General features: G+C 37.6%; 1 protein-coding gene across 1 annotated transcript; it reads right to left on the minus strand.

Annotated features, from left to right (window-relative positions):
* Nucleotides 1-885: 885 nt before the first annotated feature.
* stox1 (storkhead box 1) lies at nucleotides 886-22,932 on the minus strand. The gene is made up of 4 exons (XM_079854790.1): nucleotides 22,439-22,932; nucleotides 4,376-4,528; nucleotides 1,976-4,271; nucleotides 886-1,498 (listed from the first exon to the last, which is right to left on the minus strand). Exons 1-4 carry the CDS (start codon nucleotides 22,749-22,751, stop codon nucleotides 1,351-1,353), a joined length of 2,910 nt encoding a protein of 969 aa, XP_079710916.1. The 5' UTR covers nucleotides 22,752-22,932; the 3' UTR covers nucleotides 886-1,350.
* Between the last annotated feature and the right edge of the window lie 2,310 nt (nucleotides 22,933-25,242).

Raw genomic sequence — 25,242 nt, forward strand, 5'->3', positions numbered from 1 at the left:
TCCCTTAAAAAAAAAAAAAAAGTTTAAAAAACGAGGACCATTGCTTGTTGACAATTTCTGATGGAAAAGGTTGCACTGCACATTGTATTGGTATTTTATTAAAAAGAAACACACTTGCTTTAAAACTAGCTTATTTGTTATTCTTTGTCAACATTTTAAAGAATTTAAAACTCTTGAGTGCAAAGAATACAAGTCAAACTGGTTAAATAATTCAGATTCAATGTCAACGACCTCATAAATAACAGTGGTTTGTAGCCTACAGTATGCCTGTGCTGTCTTTTATGAACACATGCAGGAAGGCTTTGGCCTTTGTTCTCTGCCAGTGAGGCTGAATGAAACACGACACAGTCAGCCATCATTCAATACCTGTCATTCAGAAACCCCATCTGTTCAGCTCCTGCCTGAACCTGTAAAGCCTCTCACCTCAGCCTCCTGGTTAAGGTGCAGGAATCAAACTGTGTGGCTAGAAATGAATCTGAAATAGTCGGATACACATCCCAATACTTTGTGTCTGTATCATACATCTAACAACACTAAGCTATGGCTATCTCTACTTGCATTTGTCAGTATGAATGTTGGATAAGCTGCAGGTCAATCATGAATTTTTCATGACCGTCAATGGCATTGTAAAGGTAAGCTTTGTTGTAGCAAGTCAACTGACAAGACCACAAGCGACATTTTGATGAATTCAAAGTATTCATCACCATTCAACTGTACTGCAGGTCAAGCTGTTCATTTGCAGAGTACAGAAGAAAACTTTCAAGCTAATGTGAGGAACTTGGAGATTTATAGATGTTTGAATTTATTATTACCATTATTGTAAGATTAAAATGTATTCTTAACAAACATTGCTTGATTTAGAAATTACATTAAATTAAATAATTGGGGAATGATATCTTCATGAACATGGTATACATACGCTTATTTGTATTGCTGACAGATTTATTCATATATTTTCACAAGGCTATGTCTGTTCCCCTAAAAAAAAAGGGTTTTGACCCCTTTGACTTGTTTATTTCAGGTCAGAAGTGTATCTAACAAGAAGCCATTTTTCAACACTTTTATTTCTGTGAAATACCCATTTGTACATCGATAACAGAGGACTGACTTGAGCAGATAATTCCTTGACATGTTCAGGCTCTCTCTCTAAACAACAAAAGACCAATGTACAAAACTATGTTAACAAGTCAAAATGTAAAACTGTACTGAATTAAATATATAAAAAGCACAACCTACATTCCTTTCCTAGTTTTTGTGTGTGTGGGGAGGGGGGTATTTACATTTGTAGAACTATATACATTTTTTACATGATATAACTATACCCAGATACTGAGCGACATTTCAATCTGTTTAAACATTCATGACAGGTGTAAGCTTGAGCAGTGAACTCTGAGGGTGAATGCCATTGGAGTGGAGCTTTTCAAGGTTCTGCAGGAAGCCACGATGCTTCAATCCATTAAGAATTGCTGAGTTACTGGAGGGTACACTCATATGTGTCCTGCAAATAATCAGTGAAAAGGAAAATATTTATTCTGGAATAAAAACATCTGTAAAACTTTCTGATATGTACCTCCAAATGTAAGTAAATTGAAAGTGTTTAAATACAGGCAACCATGAACCCTTAAAGGGATAGTTCACGCAAAAATGAAAATTCTGTCATCATTTACTCACCCTCATGTTGTTCCAAACCTGTATGAGCATCTTTCTTCTGTTGAACACCAAAGAAGATATTTTAAAGAATGTTGGTAACCAGACAGTTGACGGTAGCCATTGACTTCTATAGTATTTTTTCCTACTATGGAAGTCAATGGCTACTGTCAATTGTTTGGTTTCCCATATTCTTAAAAATATATTCTTTTGTGTTCATCAGAAGAAGGAAATTCATACAGGTTTGGAACAACTTGAGGGTGAGTAAATGATGACAGAATTTTCAGTTTGGGTGAACCAACCAACCCTTTAATAACCTTAGACTAACCTTGGAGAGTCAATCCCACTATCTGCTGTGTAACTCTGACTCTCTGCAGTTTCTCCTGCACAGGGCCCTGTAGGGTCATTCGGGTTTGCACTGATGTTCACAGCATCCTTAGATGTCTCTCTTGTGTTCTGATGGCAGTCCTTCAATTCTTGGTGACGGATCCAGTTGTTAGATTTGCCTACATCAGCTTCATCCGCAGATTTATGTATGGTCTCAGAATCAGACTCCACTTCGCTTGTCTGACAGTAGTCAAAAATGCTGCTTTCCAGGGCTTCAGTATGTTCATCATCTGCCAAACTGGATTCATGTAGTCTTTTTCTCAAACACTGGACCTCTTGTCTGGGGCTAGCACCTTTCTGAAGGATCTGGTGATCAGAGGATTGCCACCTGTATTCATGTGGCCTGTGTGTGGTTCTGGTGGGTTTGTGATGAGCATGCTCCTCAATGAAATGGCCATCCCAGCCACCATCTGCACAGACAGACTCATGGTAACGAGCCATACTGGTTTGTGATAGCTCACAGTCAGTCATGCATTGCTCATTTAGGCAGACGGAGCTACAACCATCCTCATCCTCAACTGCCTTCTGATAGACGCGATGTTCATCATCTGTATACATCTCACTCCCAGTCTGGCTTGTGTTTCTCTCCAAGGTTTGACCATCTGGCAGCTGATGGCTAGTTATATTGCCAACTTGCTGGTGTGAGGACAGCAGATCAGGACGGTGATGAGACTCTTCTTTACTGTTAAGTAGATGTAGAGAAAGTCTACGTTGAATTGTAGGTTTAGGCCACGATAGGGGTACTTCTGTTGTATCACAATGTGAAGGATTATCTACAATGTTATATTGGTCAGGAACATTTCTCAAGTGTCCATCCTGATGTTTAATTTCTTTTAGTCTGTCATTTTTAAACTCTCTGCTTCGGACTTTATTCTCTCTTAGCTTAATTTTGTCCTCTATCCTCAATGTGCTGCTCTCAGGGTAGGCTGAGCTATAATCTCCACAAAGCTCTTGCATTGGTTGAACATCCAGAGTGGAGTCCACAGTCTGTGCTCTTTCATTGACCTGTTCATAAGGTGCATCCTTGAGTGTGTGAGATCTCTCTACGCTGTCAGCTATTCCTTTGGCTCGATGGGGATCCCAGGATTTTGACCTGTGACCTGGTCTTTCCCGCCATCCGGTGGTTGGAATCTTGGCTTCTCTCCTCCTTTGTTCTTTATGATTGATGTTTGTTTCCACATCTTTTCCTGGCAATCCCAAAAATGGGTTGTCTATCCGTTTCTTGTAGACACATTTTGGATTCAGAATGGTACTCTCTACATTATTGTCAGGTTCATCTAAAGCTAATTCTGCTCTGAGGTGAGGCATAACCTGATCATCTGCCTCTAAATCTTCAGCACATTGGAAAGTCTTATTCTTTGCCCTTTGTTTCTCTTTGGATGAAGGTCCTCTTCTCTTGCTACGAGTAGCTCTAGGAGCCAGTTTCTTCCCCACGGCCTTTGAGGTATGATGCCTCTGCTTAGCTAGAAGAGTTTCGGTGGAAATGCCCTTGTCCACAGCTTTCTCTGTACCTCTCTCAGCTTTCTCCTCAAGCTTCTTCATAAGAACTGTGTGCTTTACTAAATTGTCCACAGTAAGCTCTGGGTTGATCCGTTTGATGATGGCATGTTCTAGATCCCTGGGGAGGTTGTTTAAGTCATCCTCATCCCTGACAGGCCATTCCTCCGGAGGGAATTGCCCAGAGAATGTGGCATACTCTTTCTTTAGTTTGTTGTCCTTCTTCCCTGTATTTCGTCGGAAGAGGTTAAGCCCAAATTTGCGGCCAGCTTTCTCCTTGTCCTTGCGGCTTGTGTTGGTGGATTTGCTAATCTCACTGGCCTGGTAGTCTGCTGCAGTAGATGTGGACTGATGCTGAACGGAGGGTTTGTTTTCTTTGGGCCACTTGAGGCTTTTCCCAGTGCACTCACTGATGCTGATGGATTGATGTTCTGGGACAGATGGAGGTACAATAGACGGAGGGGTGAAGCAGCTGCAGGACTTACAGTGGGCCATGACAGGCACCTCATTAGAGGTGTCCATGCAGCTCTCGTTGCTCACCAGGTACGTGATGGGAGGTGGTGACGGCAGGTCACTGTCGCCAGCACTCCACCAATTCCTCTCTTTCACCATGTTGTTGGTGATGAAGTATGTTTGAGGGGTGACTACAAAGTAGCCCTCTCCAGTGTGATAGATCTTCCTCTCCTTAATAAGCGTTCCCAAAGCATTGTACAGGATGTCTTGAGTGGGAATGGTCATTCCTGAAACAAATATTTGTTGGTGTAAATACAGCCATTTCATAATGAAAATGGATTAAAATAAAAATGTAACAAGGTAGTGTACAGGTAAGTGAATAGTGTGTTACCTGGGTGTGCTTTCATCATGTGATTGATCAGTGCTTCCTGGTTTACAATCACATGGGTGGAATTCATGTCTGATATGACAGAGCACAATATTTCAGACAGTGGAATAAACTGAGACTGGGAGATTGGTGACATCTGCACAGGGGAGAGATCACCTATAGAAAAAAAAAAATATATAGAACATGGTTAGTTTGAGTCACTATCATTTAAAAATATATTTAGTTTTATATTTATATAATAAAATATTCTTTAGTGGATATAAAATAAAAAGACTCTGATAGAAACTGTTAATTTAAGGCACATGAGTCAGTCTGAAGTCCGCTTATGAAGACATGTAAAAAATTGTCCCTTAAAGCCATCTAAGTGATGGAAAACAACAAACCCTAAAATCCAAGGAGGACTAAAGTTCAATCAGGAGTGTAATTGAATGATTTTCACTTAACAGCTTAAAGGGGATGTCTAATCCTATTTCATGCATTCTGACTTATTTACACTGTTAAAGAGTTGGATTCTCATGCTAAACATGGCCAAAGTTTAAAAAAACGAGTTGGACATATGATGGAGTATTTCTGTGCCAAACACACTCCTTCAGGGTTCGTATAAGTTTCGGAAAGTTTTTTTTCCGAGTATGGCCCTGTATGACATCATAAAGGGCAAAATTCCTGAATATGGGCACTTCTTCCTGAAGAGCACACATCAACCAGAGCAAGAGCAAGAGCACACCCATCAACATGCTTCGTTCGGGTTGCGGAAGTCGTCGGCAACGCTGCACACCACGCCTCCAGGAGCGCAAAAGACGGAAAGAAGTGGAAAGTGCATTTGTCTTTTATAAATCTGATAAAACTAAAGACTCTTCGGAGATATGAAGGGTGCAATACTACTCTATACTCAAGTTTGCACTTGGATCGTTTACTTGTCCTAAAGCATAGGTTGCTTGTCCCACAATATTTCCACAAGTGGGAGTATTAATGTCAAGCCCAAGTAATAATGCATTTTCCACATCCATTGCATTTCGAAACATTTCTGTTCGAAATACAAAAGCAAGTGATTTCTTCAGTTATCTGTGATCACTGAGAAAGCCAAAGTCTTGATTATTAACTAGGGATGGCTAGATTAATTGTTGAACACTTGCCAGCACTGACTTTCCATTCAGTTGTTGATTAATTGACCCCAACCAGGTAAGATTCACTCTAAAACTGACCAAACTCACACAAACCTGGAAACATTATTGGTTAGATTTAGATACATACAACAGCATACACTGAGAATACACTCAATACATTTTATATTTAAAATATAAAATATAATTTGTACTATATTACTAGGTTTTATATTAGCAAAAGTAAATGAAAGTAATGTTTTATTAAGAGCAACTCCTATTCCTGACCTGCGGTTTTAGCTTCATTCATCTGCTAGTTCCCATTGAATGTCTGACTCTGTCTGCTTAGCAACTAATCCATTCTTCTTTGTTGTAAGAGCACTCAGAGAGTCAGCAGAGTGCTCAGAGTAAGCTGAAACATGCCTTTGCTCATCGCTTTACACTTTTGACACTGTTTTCCATGGGAAAAACATCCCGTCTAAGGTCTTAAACAGGAAACATCTCATAAGGTCTCTCACCACATGTAGTCTGAGAGGTGTTATGAGAGGAAAACCTGACACATGCACTTGATAAATCCATCCTTGTCTTCCTTTATTTTCAGGAAGGTGGTGTAAATGTGGGACCAGCACATCCTTAGGTTGTCCTTGGAATGTATATAATTGTTTATGCTTTAACTGCAGAAACTGTCTATTTAACAATAAAATATTTTTATGTGAAAGTGTGCTTCAAATAGTCTTTTCAGAGAGAAAGTGGGAAACGTTTTGCACAACAATTGAGAGTTCCAGCTCCAATTGAGCTGACATGAATGTGGTTTTTGCTAAGGACACATGTACCATTAATTCCTCTCTCCAGGGAAATATGCTGGGCTCATTGTCTCATGAAGCTGCTCTGACAACTTTTTTTTTGTCACAGGAATACCTCACCAGATACCATGGCAGCCGTCACACTGCAAATAGAGGCAAGGAAGAAGTAGAAAGGGAGTGGGACAAGTCTCTTAAATTACAAATCACAAATGAATATAAAAAACAACCAGTTGAGCATAAATTAATTTGAGTAAACAAGATTTGGAAATCACATGTGAATGTCTTGTGCATGTCCTGGCTTCTCAAATACCCATCTTGTCTTTATCACATTACCCTACAGCACTTGCCACTCATCACAAGTAATAGCAGGCAACTTTCATGATACTGAAATGACAAACAAGGTCACTTGACCACTTTATCACTTGACTACACAATAATAAACCCTAATAGTAAATAACTACAATCATGAATCAGAAATAAAATCTGGAAAACAAAACAAAAGAATAAAAAAAAAAATGTATTCAATATTTAGGGGTTCAAGCACGAAGTGCTGAAACCCTATTGTAATTGTGCTGATTTTTATTATTTTTCTTCTGCCGTAAAACGCATCGTGCAGCCCAAACCGTAAGACCTGGAACCTTGAAACTTTGCCAAATGGTAGTATAAAAATCGAGGAGAGGTTATCAAATTATGACCTCGATTGGCCCATAGGTGGCGCTATAGCGACCAAAAGCGCGAAACTGCTCATAACTCCTAGACCATATGTTGTAGACTCAAGTGTCTTATATCATTGGAAAGCTGGAACCCTGAAGAACAAAACGTATATCTCCGATTTCATTTCCGGTATGCAAATTTTTCCGCCATTTTGAATTTTGTCAAAAACCTACTTTTGCGAACTAGTCCTAGGTTTTTCGTCCGATCGGAACCAAACCAGTGCAGAAATGTTCTCTGGAGTCTGAATATCAATAATTATCGAAAAAAAGTTGAAATTTCGATTCACGGTCGCTAGGGGGCGCAAAAATATTGTTGTGGGAGGAGCCTATTTTACTAAAAGGGCTATAACTCAAGATGTAAATGAGGTATCTTCACCAAACTCGGTCCACATGTGTAGGAGTTCAATCTTGGGTCACAGTAAAAAAATCGCGACGATTGAACACTAGGTGGCGCTATAACATGAAAAAAACATGAAAAGGGCTATGACGACCTGACCGTTAGTCCGATTGACTTGAAAATTGGTATGCAGTGTCTTGGTCCAAGGTGCCATGTATGTCTTTGAGGACATTGGCATATCTCAAAAAACATGGCCGCCATCGGCCAATGAAATTTGAGCACCTATTAGACAAGGTTAACGGAGGCTGATCGGAACAAAACTCGGTAGGCATGTTCGACTCATGGTCCTAGAGGTCTGTAAGAATTTTGAAAGAAATCGGCCACTAGTTGGCGCTAACGAGTTTTACAGCTCCGTAATCACGTGGTGTTACAAATATCCACACAATATGCATATCATTTGATAGACCTTCTCATGGAGAACAACTTTGCCTCAAGAACCATTGCTGTCAATCAAACCGTTCATTAAATATTCGTAATTATGTTAAAAACCTACTTTTGCGAACTAGTCCTAGGTTTTTCGCCCGATCGGAACCAAACGAGTCTAAGACAATTCTATGGACTCTCTAGATAAATAATTATCAAAAAAAAGTTGAACTTTTGCATTTTTCGCATGGGTATATAGGGTTATAAAGAAAATGGGCGTGGCAAAATGCACTCAAAAGCCTATAAATCCTAAACGAAAACACAGAACTTCACAAAAATTGATGCACATATTTGTCATAACATGCTAAAGGAGCCTGGAAATTTGTATAAAGATCGGACCAAAGGTAGCGCTATAACTGTTAAAACGCTTTAAAACCATATATTTCCTATGGTAAATTGCCTGTATTGGCTGTGAATGGTCTTTTCCTATGAAAAATTCCATAGGAAATAATTTGATCAAAATGAAATAATTTTCATATAATAATGTTCATGACTCTTAATAAGCATGAAACATTTCAGACAGATCAGACAAAATTTGCCTCTATAACAGTCAAAAAGGTAAAAATGATATAACATGTCATTAAGCCAATAAGTGGTATTTTACTGCCCCCTGCTGCCATTTCATCATACTGCTCCCTAATATTGTCATATAATTCATATTTAGACTTTATAAAATCATTATTTTAACATTTTCAATCATATTTTGTCAAAACTCATCTATTGGAGTATTACTTGACAATTGTGTCACACTGAGATATGGAAATGGACGAAAGTAAATGAATGAAATGAAACGAAAGTAAAACGGCATTTAAGCCACGCCCCCGAATACAAATTCACTAATAACTCGAAAACGGAAAGTTGTTGCACGTTCAAATTTTGATGGTAAGGTCCTCTCCAGGCTCTTGATCGAAACGTGTCGTCGCGGGCCTCCGTCGAGGGCTACTCGAGCACTATCTATGCTCTGAGTTTCAGAATTTTTCGCGTTCTGGTTACCGAGATATAACTGAAAAACCAAATTCCCATTCATTCACTCATTCATTCAAACACTTCAATTGCTATAATACCACTTTTGTCCACTTGAGGGAGCAGCAGAATTGCACATTACCTTTTCATTAGCTTTCAGTATTGGGAAACAAACAAATGCTTTAAAAAGCAATCTTTTTATTATGATAGGGCTGTAGCTTTCGATTATTTTAGTAATCGAGTATTCTATTCAAGTAATCGGATAAAAAAAAATTGTGGTAAAAAATAGATTCAAGTTAACAACAGCCTTTAAAATGACTTAAAATACAAATATATAATAACAAGCAACAATAATTGGTTCAAGTAAAGTATCAAAGTAAGTAATTATATTGGTTTTATTGAAGAACACTGTTAAAATATACCCATGTAAAATGAATTATATAAACTAATATAAGCATAACTTATGTACATAAATAACAAATGCCTGCAGAGGGTGCCAGCGGCCTGGTTGTTGTTACACTAAGCCTGGCATTATCAAATCCTTGTTTAATATTGTCCAAACAATTAATTCAAATGTCAACTTAACCTTCAATATTTGGCCACTTCTGTACGATAGAAATGCTACAGTCACTGTAATTTCTTGAACGAGAACATGTGCACATCAAAACATGCAAACTCAGAGCAAGATAACTTATATTTTGAAATCGCAATGTTTAAACTTTTATTTTGAAATCGCGATGAACAGCAGTTTGAGAAACCCAGATGTGCTCCACAAATGATAACAGTGCAACTATGAAACACAAACTGCGTCCGACTTGCGTTCCCATATTTGCACGTTATTGGAAACCTAAACAAACAGCACTGCAGAGACTGAGTTTGCTTGGAGCAGCGTTTACTGTGGACGGAGCTGAGGTAATTTTAACATGTAACGTTAGGCTAATCTGCACTCATGTAATTGAAGCGTCTTCTCTGTGAAAAAAACAAACAAACAAAAAACAGAGGATATATTTATTTAACTGAATCACAGCCTTTGTGATTTCACAATGGCACTATGCTATATTATGACTGTAAATGGTTTTAAATATCGCGTTGTCCTAGAAAACTGTAATTCTGCGGTTGTTGGATTCTCGTCTGTGGAATGCACCACTTTCGGTATTTTGCCAATTACTCGAGGGGTAAATTGCAATCAAGGATTTTTTTAAATCGAGTACTTTACTATAATCGAGGAATCGTTACAGCCCTATACTGGTAACATAGTTTTATATTATTAGATCACAAAGAAATGCCTATAGACAAATAAATATATTTTCTCAATAACATATCCAAAAAACATATTTGTGTGTGTGTGTGTGTGTGTGTGTGTGTGTAAGCATGCATTATTGAGTTAACATGGAAAAACTGGTTTGATTTAGTGCAGAAAACTGGTGCAAATCATTAAGTTTAAAGTGAAAGTGAGCCAATAAGTGGTCTTCTACTGGCTTCTGCTGGCCATTCTACTTATTAACTCTTCGGAGTCTTGGGCTATTTTGGCCGTTTTTGAGTACTTTTTACACAGCACAACATCACCTATATGAACAGACAATTAGTTTTTCACTTTGATGTACTTTATCAACATACTGGACCCAAAATCACACAAAAAACACAAAATCCGAATAGAAAAATTATAGTTTTTTACTACAAAAAACACAAACATGCTCAATGAAGCATTTTAAAAGGTTTAAAATGTTAACACAAGTTGTAAATGTCAACATATACAGGTACAATTCAGATATAATCAAGCTATATACAAAAAAAATATGATTTACAAAAAAAAGCAGGTGTAGCCATGGGCTTTTTTCTTTTTCTTTTTAGCTTTGCCACTTTTTAAAACAGTTCATGCACACAATTATACAGAGAGCTATATTTAAGGCCTTGCATTCCCAGAGTATGAGGGTTCCCAAATAGTGCAAATACAACATAAAAAAGGTAAAATTGAGATAAAATCAAACTATATACAGCAAAAAGCAGGTGTGGCAATAGGGTTTTTTTCTTTTCTTTTTTGCTTAGAAACTCTACAAAACACAATGTACAATTACACAGACAGCTACATTACAGGGCTTTCATGAGCTTGAGTAAGAGGTGTTCCTAAAAAGTGCAAATATACCATACAAAAGGTAAAATGAATACAAAATCAATATCAGGATCACTCTCGGTTTTCCAGGGCTCAGAGCTGTGGTGTGGCTGTCCTGACTTTGCTGGAGATCTTGATCTGGTTTGACTCTTCCTTCCACCCCATCTCTTTGTAGGCCTCTGTCTGCTTGTTGTCGAAGTGGTAGATGACCCAGGCTGCTCATCATCTCTGTACATGTCAAGACACACGCAAAAAGATTAAAGATTGTACATCAAAGTTCAAGATGCTCATTGGCACATATGTACAACAATTACAGTGAAGCAATCATTGGCAATGAAATTCTTGTTCACACAACCACACACACACACACACACACACACACACACACACACACACACACAGACAGACAGACACACACAGAAACACACACGCACAGACAGACAGACAGACAGACAGACAGACAGACACACACACACACACACACACACACACACACACACAGACAGACATACAGACAGACAGAGACACACACACACACACACACAGATAATATAATATACAATAAGCTAAAAGTTTGTCTCACCCCTCGTTGTGAACCACAAAAGCCGAGTCGTCAATCTCATCATAGCCACTTTCTGATTCCGTCGATGAACTGTAAACAACATCGTCCAGTTGGTAGAACAAGTCGAGGGCTTGTTCAACCAAAAATTTTCCTTCCACAAAAAATACCTAAACTATCTACACTACTCCTAAACTACTCTCAAAATCTACTCAAACTCTTCCAAAAACTAGCAATAACATCTCTGTCTTTCTGTCTATTCCGTCAATATCCCGTCGGCGCCTTTCAATTTCGCTTCTTTGCACAGTTGGCTCCTCCTCCACTCCGTAAAATGTGCAGCATGAAGAGCAGAGTCAGCAGATTCACACATTTTTCTCCGTTTTGTTTTATGACAAAAACCGACGAAGTTATTGGAATAAATGCGACGCCTGTCGCATCCCATCGTGCGTTCTTTTACGAATGCGTCAATATTTTCAATATTTTTTTTATATAAAGTTTAAATGATCATATCTCCGTTTTTACTTGGTCTAGCAACACAAAACAAAAAGCAGAATAGAGTTTCAAGCCAGCACTTTCGACAGAAGTGGACGGCAGCGCTCAACGTGACTTTGTTTTTATAATTCAACGTCTTAAACCTGTCATGTGATTTGATCACGCCGGTGTGATCGGCGACTCGGAAGAGTTAATGAAGTCTTTTCACATGTGCTTTTGGATTCACTTGTATAACAATAACTATTATAACACAATCATATTTTGTCAGTGTTTATCACTTCATTTGCACTGACACTTCACATAATTGCTAGTAATGTGGTAAATCATGGTAAATCACGCTAGAAACATGGTAAGTCATAGTAAATAATAGTAGAATGTGGTGTATCAAGGTAGATCATGTAAGAATCCTGGTAAATAATTCTAGAACGTGGTATATCATGCTAGAACATGGTAAATCATGGTAAACTATGCTAGAACAGGGTAAATCATGGTAAACCATGATAAATCATGATGAACTATGTCAAATCATTTTAGAATGTGGTATATCATGATAAATCATGCTAGAACATGATCTTTTCCATCTATGATGTCAGTGGTTACATGCTTGCTAAATAAAACTTAATAACTTTTGATGCTTTTGTGCTTTAAGGCCTTAAAGGCCTTAATTGCTTGAACCCCGATAAATGCTGCTTGCAGCTTTAATTTTATATTATATTTTTATTTTACAGTCATGTGATTTACAACCTGAAGACAATGTGTACGAGACCCGCAAAATACTTAAATATCTATGTAATAATATTAAATTGTTATTTAATATAGTGGGTAAATCTATATATAATATATATCATATCACTACACACATAAATGGTTTTGATTATCAGCTTCAAATGTTAATAGACAAATCTGTCCATTTTTCATAAAGAGTTCATAAAGGATCTTTTAGTGGCTATTTTAAGAGAACCGCAGAAGTTTCAAGTTCTGTTTGTTATGTTGTGTACAGACAAATGTCAGTGACAATTTGTACATAGAAATGCTTAGAGTAAGGCACCTTTGTCAAGGTGCAGATAGGTTAACCAAAACAGCTTAATTATTGTTGGAGTTTCTGTTAAAAAAAACAACCTGGTCAGCTGTGGGCATCAAACTTCACAGACGGAATCCACAGAGGTAATTAACCTGCAAGTGCTCTGTTGATTCAAGCGCACAATATACACCACATAAGGTGCTCTTCAGTGATGAATGAGATTGTACTAATAAATACAGGATCTGAATTTGGTAAGGTTCATTCCTTATCATAGCTGTAACCATTACACACTCTGGACCACCTTGAGTGTCTGGAACAACAAAAACACACCGTGGACTGTGATCCTTCAAAAGAAGGTGGGAAAGAGAAAGTGAATTAAAGGTAACTTGATAATGCCAGACATGTTGTTTAACCCCCTATAGAAAACTTTCTGCCTCTGAGGAATTCTGTGCTTCATGGGTGGCTGAAATCACATGCTTTTCTAGGTGTCACACGTTGGCCTGTCGCGATTATCGATTAATCGTCTGATCATGGTTGTTCGATCTAATTGCAATTATTTGAGAAAACTGCAATAATTGTGCAGTTTAAATTACAATCATATTTTCTCATCCAAATTAGGGAAATGTAAGTGCTTAAAGAAATGCCATCAAATAATCGATATTGTGCCTCTTTTCCGATGTGGTAGGGAGAAGCAGAGGAGTATTATATTATATTAATTCTCATAATATTTAGCCTAAGTAAATCATATGTGTATATTTTATTATAATTTTTAATTGTATTATTATTATTATTATTATTATATTTACAATTTAAAGTGAAAAAATAACATTAGGCTTATACTATAAGTGACCAGAACAAAACGGAATTAAATCACAAATCACAATTATTTATATGACAACTAATCATTACAAAATTTTGTGGCACAATTTTGACAGGCACAATAAAAAAAAAAAAAGTTTACAATAAAATTATGCATTTTACTAAGCCATCTCAACACTAAAGAAAGTCCTGCATTTAAAGCCCGGAACACACAAAGCCGTCGGGCGACGTCGGGCCGTTTTTGAGTGTCGCACCGTTGGCTCTAGTCGGACGCTGTCAGGGTTTTTTGGGCCAATTCAGCATGTAGAATCGGCATCGGGCCATCAGTGAGAGAGAGAACTCTGATTGGCCGTGAATGAGTCAGTGCATGAGAATAATAGCAACACAGAGAGCAGTCAAAACTTCCTTTCTTCTTCTTTCCTAAAAACACAATTTTCTTCCAAAATTTCCAAAACAAATTTCGTTCTGCTAAATGCAAAAGAAGATATTTTGGAGAACAGTTGATGGACACCACTGACTTTCATAACATGGAAAAAACAGTAATATGAAAGTCAAATAGGGTTCATCAACTGTTTGGTTACCAACATTTTTCAAAATATCTTTTGTATTCAGCAGAAGAAAGAAATTTATACAGGTTTGGAACAACTTGAGAGTGAGTAAATGATGACAGAATTTTCCTTTTTGGGTGAACTATCCCTTTAAAAGACCAAGCCCCAACCACTTAGATTTTTATAAAATTCACTACAACAACACAAAACATGATGCCCTCTATCATAACATCACTTCAGTACTTCAACTCTTTAAAGCCGAAACAATATGCATGCATGATACATTTTCATGCAGCGGTCAAAGACATGCAAAAACAAGGTCTAAAAAACATAGATCTACGTCTGTCACATAAACCTTCTATGGAGATGGTTCAGTTCCCCTTGACTACTTCTGCTGGAACTAAAACATTAATCCCAGTAATTCTTCATGACTTCAGACCACGACAGTCACTGGCCCTAATGCTGTGACACACTAAATTAACACGAAAAATGAAGGAAGCAGAATCTTATGTTGTTTTTGGGCTAGCTTCAATCCTTCAGTTCACTATTTAGCCTACAGTATTTGTGTCTCATGCATGCACACATTCATTTCAGTCTTTGTTTTCTTAGCTTTGCATGTTGTTGGTGGACAAATTAAAATGTTTTTGTGCTGTCATTAGTGGCTGAATGGGGTTCCTGGTCACACCTTCTTCTATGAAGGCTTTACAATGTTTTTCCTGCCATGACACAAGTAAAAAGCCCAATAAATCCAAAGAGGCCCTAAACATTTATCCCTTTTAACCACTAACAAACATTCTGTGAGAGGCGTGTTAAAAGCATGTGTCTGGTGTAGTTTTGAAATGAAACACCTGTGTTAAATGTTAACCATGTCAAATGTTACAAGGGAAAAATGCAGCTCTTCTACTGATCCTCCCACAGAGAGGATCTGGTTCGTTAGACTGATTAAAAGGGCCATTTTACAATGTTGACATGCTTCATGATACTCTTGTGTATTGATTAACAGAAGAAACTGTTTCACGCTGATAACACCGCTGATGAAATATCTCCACGTTTATTGTTGTCATTTTGAACCAATAGTATGCGACTTGTTACTTTATCATCATGCCGTTACAATGATTGACAAACAAACTTGAAATACAGCGAAAACGAGTGACTAAACCAATATTTTGACTTTGCAAAGAGTCACAAAAAGCCCCAACAGCTCACTTTCCTGTATCAAGAGAGTAATATTTTGTAGCATATTGTATCAGGTCTCACGAAAGGAGGTCATAATCATTTGGCAACATATCTCAGGTTTCAAGGCAAAACTATAGGGACCCTTTTGAAGCTCATGCAAATAGGCCATGTTACCTGCCACAGGAAAAGTAAATGTTCTAGGCCTTTGGTCTATAGAGCAGGAGTAACAAATACCATAGGCTATATCATGAAAGGTTATGTGTTTGGAATAACAATGTCTACACTACCATTCAAAAATTTGGGGTCAGTAAGTTTTTTTTTTTTTTTTTTTTAAAGAAATTAAATACTTTTATTCAGCAAGGATTCATTAAATTGATCAAAAGTGACAGTAAAGATATGTATAATGTTCAATTTCATATAGGCCTAAATTATGTAAATTAAATTCCAATAATTTCTATTCTTCAGAGAATCCTGGGGGAAAAAAAACATTAAACAGAACAAGTTTTCAACATAGTAATAAGAAATGTTTCTTGATCGGCAAATCAACATGTTAGAATGATTTCTGTTGGATCATGTGACTGAAGACTGGAGTAATGATGCTGAAAATTCAGCTTTGCATCACAGGAATACATTACATTTTAAAATATATTCAAATAGAAAATTAATTATTTTAAATTGTAATAATATTTCACAATATTTCTGTTTTAGTGTATCCTTGATCAAATAAATGCTTAGGCAAGCATAAAAGATTTATTTTTCAAAACCATTTAAAAAATGTACCGATCTCATACTTTTGAACGGTAGTGTACATTATAAAGTATATCAAGTAAAATTAAAAGCTAAAACTACTGCCAAAAATCATCCTGATAGTCTGTCTATTATAGCCAAACCTTTTCCTCATCCCTCAAGGAATGTCCAGGAGACAGATTCATGGTTTGCTTGAAGAGATGTTAATGTGTTTCGTACTAGTTTTGCTACTAGAAGTTAAAAGAGCCACAGTTTACAACATTCTTACACAACTAATTAAGTTCCATGCTGGTAATTTCCACCATATGAGAATCATTTCCTCTGACCAAGGCTGAGCTACATCAGATTTTAGGCTTGTTAACCTTAGATTTGAAGGCCCGTCACATAGTGAAGCTTCATCTAAGCTGCAGACAACTTTCATGCCAAAAGCTTTGTCACAATATCTTGACTTCAGTTAAGTAGGAGCATTGAAATGGGTTAGTCAGGTCAGGTCTACTCAACAGTACACCATTTACATCATTTTTGGAAGGAGAGGAATGGAAATATGAGGGAAGTACTGTCCCCTAATTGCAAACACATTAGCTGCAATGCTTAACAGTAGGAGAGCAGGGTAATCTTTTCATTTGTTTGTAATGGCCTAGATCTCCAGCTGGCTGTGAACTACTTAAATATGTCATACAGCTTAGATTTCATCAAGGATTGACTTAATGGAAAAAGGATGCTACAGAGGTCAGATTCTGAAATACATAGGGAGATGCCTTCAAATCAGGAAGGATACGGGAAATCTATTTCAGCTATTCAAGGAGACACGATGAAATATCTCCGGATCACTCATGCACACAGAAATAAAAACACAGACAAGCACATATACATGCCAACACACACACACACTCACATGTGTTCAAAGAAAACAGAGAGTTCCCAATCTGAAAATGAAAAGTCTTATGTGTTGTGTTTGGACAGCATTTATATGGACAGCATGAATTTTTGGATGTGGATATAATTGAAGTCACGGGAAGAGAAGCATTTTTCGAATGTTAAATTCGTGTCAGCAGACAGAGGGACAGAGAAGAGCTCCGTGAAGGAAAAGAGTGTTCTGTCAGGGTTGTTTTGTTTTTACTACCCTGACACATGATTTCAATGGGTGAAAAAAGGAGAAGTATGGAAGAAATACACATGGCTGCTCGTGGAAGGGTGTTTGGTTATCTTGGAAAACATTCCATTGGTTGCTTTCTTAGAAACCAGATCCAGCTCTACCTTTATCTCCCAAAACTGGGCATGCATATGACTCTCTTTTATTCTGACCACATGGATTAGTTAATTTACTTAAACAAGAAAAGAAAAAAAGCTTTTACATAAATAAACATACTTGTCATGTTTATACTGGAATGAATCTCTGCCTGTGATGAAACTTTAATTAGATATAGGCTAAAATGAGTTTTCTACGGATCTATAAATCACGGGTTTAAAAAAGTAAATAAATATGAATAAATCAGCTTCTGATGATAGCCTACCACATGAAATTTAATTTCAAAGGTCTAAAATTATAACAGTTTTCTGTGTAACTATAAAACATGTGGATTATTGTATTTACTTAAAAAACATTGAAATAAATCAATAGCAACCCACATGTTTATCCTCTTCTCTTGCGATGATACTGCATGCCATTTTAATTTAATCTCAAAAGTAATTTTATTTTCAAACTTATAATAGCTTACTGTGTAACTAGTAACAACCCACATTAATTATTCTATTTACTAAAAAAAAAAAAAAGTAAATAAATATTTTCACACATCCTGGAGTCTTTGCTTCTGGTGATACTGAATGCCACTTTTGATTTCATTGCTTTAATTTAAGAGTCTTACAATAGTTTCTTTCTGGCTTTTATAGGTTTTTCCTCAAGTGAAAGAAAGATATGCTTTCATGGGAATAAGAAAGCTTTTTTTGTTTTACAAACACATGTTGGCTGAACTGTGCCTCCTCTGTTTACGGTGCACACCTGGAAGTGTTGTGGTCAGCAATGACATCTTTGAGGAAAGCACTGGGGAGCGATGACCTCTGGTGTCTTGTTAACCAAGAGGGCAACTTTCAATGCATGAGAACTGCAGGGTGTTGACCTCTGGATAAAAGAGTCCAGCACGACGCCATGTCACGGCTAATGAGCTGAGATCTGAGAGATGTGGTCTGGATTGCATAAACCTCCAACAAATCAGTTTGCTTTGGTAGAGGCACTCCAGAGAACATGTATAGAACACGTATCAAAGTTAGGTTTGAAGATATAAATGTGTACCATCAAACAAAATTAAGTTATTGAACACATCAGTGATTAATAGTGCTCAACCCTACTGAACACCTCATTATAACTTAGCATAGATGTTATACCCCGCTGAGTAATGATGGCATGATCCAAAGCTCCTCAATAATGCAGAGACTTCAGCCATTGTAAGCACCTCAGATTTCAACAGACAGGCGGAAAAGGGTGAGGCATTCTTGAATTTCTTGTTTCTCCAAATGCTTGTCATGATCCTAAATCTCTGTCATCATCCTAAATCTCTATAGTTCAATGCACATTGCCTCCAATTTTATACAGCTTTACTTATAAATGATGCATAGAGCATTCTCTGTAGTTCAAGGGCACAGGCCGAAGACAGAAGCGTCTGAGCACATCCAGTGAAGTCCAGTTTCTGCACTGCATTACTAACTGTTCAGCTTTTCATATGTAGAAACCTGCCAATTAACTTGCTTTATGCTTCTTCGACACCTAAAAGGGTAATTCAGCAAAAAAGACAATTGTGTCAATATTTTCTCACCCATTTGCCATTCCCAAATGTTATTATTTCTATGGAACATGCCATCTTTATGCCCACTTGTCGTCATATAACATCAGTTCATAGTAACGAGGGGCTGATAAATAAAATAAAATAAAAACTATCATAAAAGTAGTCCATATGACTTGTTCACTATATTCCAACTTCAAGCCATTTAAAGTCATAGCTTTTTGTGTCTAACCCATGTTAGCATCCAGAATTCCAAAAAGCGTGTTACATTATCGTTTTGGCTAAAACTATGAAAACATGGCATTTTTGGATCTGGATTGTGCTCCACTTAAATAATAAGAGCATGATGATGTAGGCCTAGGTTTGGAACGACATGAAGTTGAGTAAATGACAAACGATTTTTCATTGTTCTAATAAGTCACAAAAACAGTGGTCTAAAATCAATATCAATTGGGATTCAGGGAACATACAAAAGACAGCAGGTTCAAAATGTGAGCTGAAAAGGTCAATGAGTATTACGAGCAAGAGGCCAAAAAAAGCAGTGCAGGCCCCAGTGAACAATCCGTCTTTTCACTTAATGTATACTGATAATTAAGAGGACAGAAGAGCGAGGCAGGCTCATTCATCATCCCATCTGCTGAAGGGTAATCACAGCCGCTAACCCTTTCCTGCTGACCAAACACAGGCCTAGAAAAATACTCAAAGAATTCAAAGTACTCAATGTGTGTGATATTTAAGGCCGATTTACTTGATGTGAAATTGAAGAACAAATTGGTGTGATGTCATTTCAAACAAAATTAGTCCAAAACAAAGTTCATTTGGAGTTTGTTTCTGAGACCAAAACAGCTTGCCAAAGCGGACTTTCTTGGATAGTTCGCTCCGGCTGGTATACACACCTTTGAACTACCATAGGTCCGTGGTGATGTGCTCTGAGGCTATTTTTTTCTGTTTTTCATGTTTAATGCCGTAAAGCTATAAATTAATGTGACGTGATTTGACAGGAGTGCTGAATTGCAGAGCTAAATCGAACATATCCACGTCGCTATGATCAGATGCTTTCTTAGCTGCGGTTTTCTCACCGCTGTTTTGTTATGTGCTTATTTTGTTATTAAGTGAAAAGCGTGCAACACATATTAACATATTGATTTAAAGACTTTTCCCAGCATAGTCGGAGGCATCTGGATGTTCACTAACAGTAGCCTATATCTCAACAAAGGTTTTTCTAACTTCGCTGTGAGAGTATATCAGGGCCTTTAAAGTGATGTTTTGTTTAAAAAAGCTCTTGGAGATGTTATTTTACAGTTATATAATTTCAATATTTTCATCAAACCGTACCTAAATCTTATCTACAAGCTGACATTTCATTGTCAACACAATGTCCAGGCGCTGTCTCCAGACAACAATAAAAAGACTCCATGGTATTGTCCTGAGAATGAAACAAGGGACATCGGCTCCAGTGGTCAAGCTATAAACCTGGTTGGTGGACAACCACTGGAAAGGACATTACTCAGCACTATGGGCTCTGGTGAATGGGCAATAAATTACAAAGACACTGTTGCTGGGCTTATTTCACCACAATGGACAACCTGACCTGAGGTCTCAACAATTTGTATGCGTATGAGAGTGTGCTTCCAATTTCCTAGAGAAAATTAAACTAGTGAAAATAGCTGTGGGTTTTAGCTCCCTCTACTCCCAGTCACATTATTGTGTGGTCCTTGCCCCGGTTACACACTATACTACTCAGTGTGTTAACATGCACCTTCATTGCTTGTGACAGCAGGAGCAAATGGAGGTTCTTACAATCTGCTTCATGTTTGTAGTGGGCAAACCAGATGCCTCCCAGAAGCAGCGACACCTGAGGCAACAGAAATCCACAGTCACAAAAGGTCTGCCACCTCAACATGTGACCAACGAAAACAATTTCATCCCCTATCAAATCACAATAACAACCACCACAACACTGGGCATGAATTTTGTACCCACATCAAATCACGATGACCCTTTTTCTAGGAAGTTAACTACTCAAACGGAGCAGTGGAAATTGAGTCAGAGAAAACTCACAGCTCCCCAGAAATCATATTTCCTGTCATCTGGAAATAATGCACTTATGTTGCACGCACACAGTTACGCCTAAAGCATGTTGAGGTCTCAGGGGGAATTGTTGGTCAGGTTAGGTTAAGAGGCTACCTTCTACTGCAAACGGAAATTATGTGGTTTTCTATTATAGCTGGTGAAAAACAATCTGGGGACCTTTAGAGAGATGTTGAAGGAAGAGGCATTCATGAGGACAGTGGTATGTGGGTCTCCTATAGAGCATGAGGATCCCTATAGAGATCTGCTGGGAAATGTCCACAATCAAAAATGAAGGTGATATGTTATTGATTTTTTAATGAAATCTGTCAATGTCAGTAAGGATCTTTGAGACTTTTCTTTAAAAATCTAGCTTAAAGCACACATGCCAAGTTCTTAGAAATTCATGATGTAGCCTAAATGTGTTTGCAATGCAAACATTTATAGCATTTTCTAAAAAGCCATTGGCTCTAAAAATGTCAAAAAAAGTGTAACCATCATAATATACTTTCTGTGCATTTGAATGCATTTGACTGAACAGTGAACATAACTTAATCACTACCTTCAAAAAAAGTTTTCAAACATGTGGTACAAGATTAAAAATGTTTTGATTCATGCATAAGTGTTAGGGTTACTCCATCTGACACAAAATAAAACGTAATGATCTTGACATGAGGGTCTAAAGGGGTCCAACATCTCCGTTTAGCCTAATTAAAATAAATTGTAATATATTTTAAAACATAGCTTCACTATTTATTTTTTATAAATAATAATAAAACTTAATAATAAATGTCATAATACTTATGACAATATTTTTTTATTAATTTACAAATTTTAGCCTTTTAAATAAAAACTATATTTTTTCCAGAAAATTACACCACAAATTTTTTTTTTTTTTTTTGAAAATTTAATTCAAAAATCAAAACATGTTCATCACAGAAGATGCGTATTCAAGTAATTTTTATAACTAGACCTGGACACAAGAATGAGTCATTGACCATATAGGCTATAACTTTCAGGGAAGCATTATTGGCCAAAACAAAAAAAGTGTTAAGAATGCATGTCTGCTTTAACCAAAGGTGTTCTTTTCAAATTTCACCATGTCACTAATAAACAAAGAGCTGAAGAAACAAATGTTAAGCATAAGCCTTCCTCAGATTTTGCTCTCGTGAGACTCATTAACTTCTGTAACGTTAGTGCCATTCATCGTTCTGATCAACTTACATCTGCACAGTGAACACTGTAGACAAAGCTTTGGGACGATCATGAATGAATGAGTGAGTGACCCAGCGATTCCACACCATATAATAACACCCCTGCTGATATCCAAATGTTGATGATTACCTACCTACAGCTTGGATAGTGTATCCTTTGGGCGACCTGAGCGCCCTGCGCATCCACGCTTCCCTCAACACCTCCAAGTTATTGGCATTGCCCTGGACAAGCAGCACGTAGTTCTCAAGCCATCCCTGGAATGAAACTTCCGCCACCGCTTTCACGAGTCTTTTATTCCAGAAGCTTCGCGAATTTTGCGACTTAAAATCCGCAAACACGTCCTGTCCGTTAGTGCTGCTCGCGCTGTATTTGATGTCCTCGTCCCGGCTGAGAACAACAGCGAGCGACGCGGCTGACAGTTGGACCAAGCGGTGCTGTACAGACATTTCTGCCTTCACACGAATCTCAATCTACATGTATTTCTGAGAATGAGACATCTCCATTCGGTTTAATCCAACAACTGTAAACCCACAGTTTGAATGTGTCAGGACTCAGGACGCCTTCTCCCCGTATGTCTCGCGACTCCGCATGTGTGTACTTCGGTGTCCACGGGCTCCCACGGCAACCGACGCAGGGGAGGCGCGCGGCGGCGCACCAATGAAAACGCTCCTTTAATTATACGGGCGTGGTCGCGACTGGACTTCCACTGAAAATTAGCTACAGGTAGTAAACAAACAGTGCCAGGGAAATGGGTGGTTAGTGAGGTTTTTGTTTAGAGATTGTACGTTTTTGTCAATAAACGTCAACAGCAAGAAAGTGTGATGATCAAAACAATCTTTATTACTTTTTCTATATTCTTTGAGCACTAAGACAATTTTGCTTCAGTTCTGCAGCAAACAAACAAACAAAAAAAACACGCCAAGACATCGCTTTATTCTATGCTTTCTTCTACCTTACATGGTGCAGTGGAGCTAACTTTCTGTTCCAGCAAATATTTCAAGTCTATTACTATGAGCACAAACCTTAGATTTTTGGTTACACAAAAGTTTTGAAACCTTTTCCACAATTATTGGCAAAAAAAAGAGGCTATATGGAGTAAGTGGTCACAATGGAACCATTAAAGGCCAACTAAAGTGCCCTGAAACCAGGGGGGTAATCTTTCAGAAAAAACTGAAGCTTCCCCGGGGCCGCCATTGATTAGCAGACCATTACGTGCTGTTAGCATTCCATTGACTCCCATTCATTTTGGCGTCACTTTGACAGCGAATAACTTTACATCTGAGGCGTTTAAAGACTCAGTTTTTGTAAAAATAGCTAACGATTGCGTCATAACCATAACCAATACGTCGTCAAGCTCAGTTTGAGTCTGCGCAGTACGCTCAGCCATCAGGAAGTGAGTGCTTCTAATTGACTTCACTTTTCTCCATTGAATCCAATGGGGTCGCTGTGTCCATTTCTTTTACTGTCTATGCTTGAAACGCACTGCATTATTTCCTCTGAAACAGGAAGACAGGGCGGGACATATCGAACAGCTCCTCTCCTTTTTTAAAATAGCCAATAGCAAATGTGCTATCGCTCTGCTATCGTATCTCTGGAGCGGAGCAGACTGTGTGCGCATTGCGGCGGTTCGCGTGACACTAACGTGAAACCATACTTGATTTGCCTCAATGGAAAGCATATTTACATGGTCTGAATCATTCCATATCCCTTATAAAGTGGACTATGTGCCACTCACCATGTAGAAAAGAGTAATTGTGTAAACAAGTGACCGATTTTAGCCGAAGCTTCAGCATCAACTATAGTGTAGGGGGCAGGACGCTTCAGATTCTAGAGCATTTGATTGGACAGAAAATCTGATGAGAAGCTGAAGTGCAGAGTGATGTCATCAAAATCAGAGAGAATGCAAGTTTGTTTGCTTAAATCTCCTAAATGCAAATTTTGTCATTGTTTTGGAGCACACACTTATATAACAGTAAGGTCATCATATTCATACTAAAAGCAAAAAAACTTAAAGTTTGATTTCATGGGGACTTTAAAAAAATATTGTGTAAAAAACAGACATAAAAACTAAAACAATTCATGAAATACAATATATATATAGAATATCAACCCATTGTCCAAAAAATATTGTAATTTCTAAATCAATAATACATTTATTATGACATTTAAAATGTGACAAGTTACCCTAGTAAACATTGTACAATTTGTTACCAAGCTTTATCAAACAGTTGTTTGAAACCTCTGCCAGAGAAAACACACTTTTGTGTAACTGGAATAGTTATATGAGATGTAGCTCTTGAGACAACTTTCTCATGTGACAACTATCCACAGTCTCCCCTAGATCGCACTATCATCAGTAATGTGGTGAGAGTAAAAATCATGAATACTGTGACTAAAATAAACTAAAAACATTTTATGTTATTTTGAACCCTACACATTAAAAAAATTCAAATTCCAAAAAATGATTTGCCATCCGAAATCCTGTGCAGTTTAAACTCAAGCTTTGGCTCTTGTAGGGTAGACAAGAGTAGGTTAGATGACTGAAATCAAACCTAAAGGTCTGGCATATGACAGACAGATCAAAAGATGGCTGAAATGTATGTATGACCATAGGGCGAAGGTTTGGCAGTGGAACAGGATATTGTGTTTCCTCAGTGTATGTAAAGAATACATTCCCTCTTCCCACCATAAATCATGTTAAAGGTAGACGTGCATGACAGCACACTCTTTGGAAGATTGCCATACAACGCATTTAAGACCCCTTTCCAGTCCCCATGTTCAATGAATAAGACCTTGTGTCTTTATACATCTGTGTTTTAAAATGAGTCAAAGCATCTGTCCTGACCACAACCACATCAGGACTGGTCATGTTCTTTGTATATCCAGTTTCTCCAAGGTCAATTTGATTCAAAGCTTAAACGCTAAGGCAAAGAATTC

Source organism: Squalius cephalus (assembly GCF_949319135.1).
Source record: "Squalius cephalus genome assembly, chromosome: 21".
In the NCBI taxonomy this organism is placed as follows: domain Eukaryota; kingdom Metazoa; phylum Chordata; class Actinopteri; order Cypriniformes; family Leuciscidae; genus Squalius; species Squalius cephalus.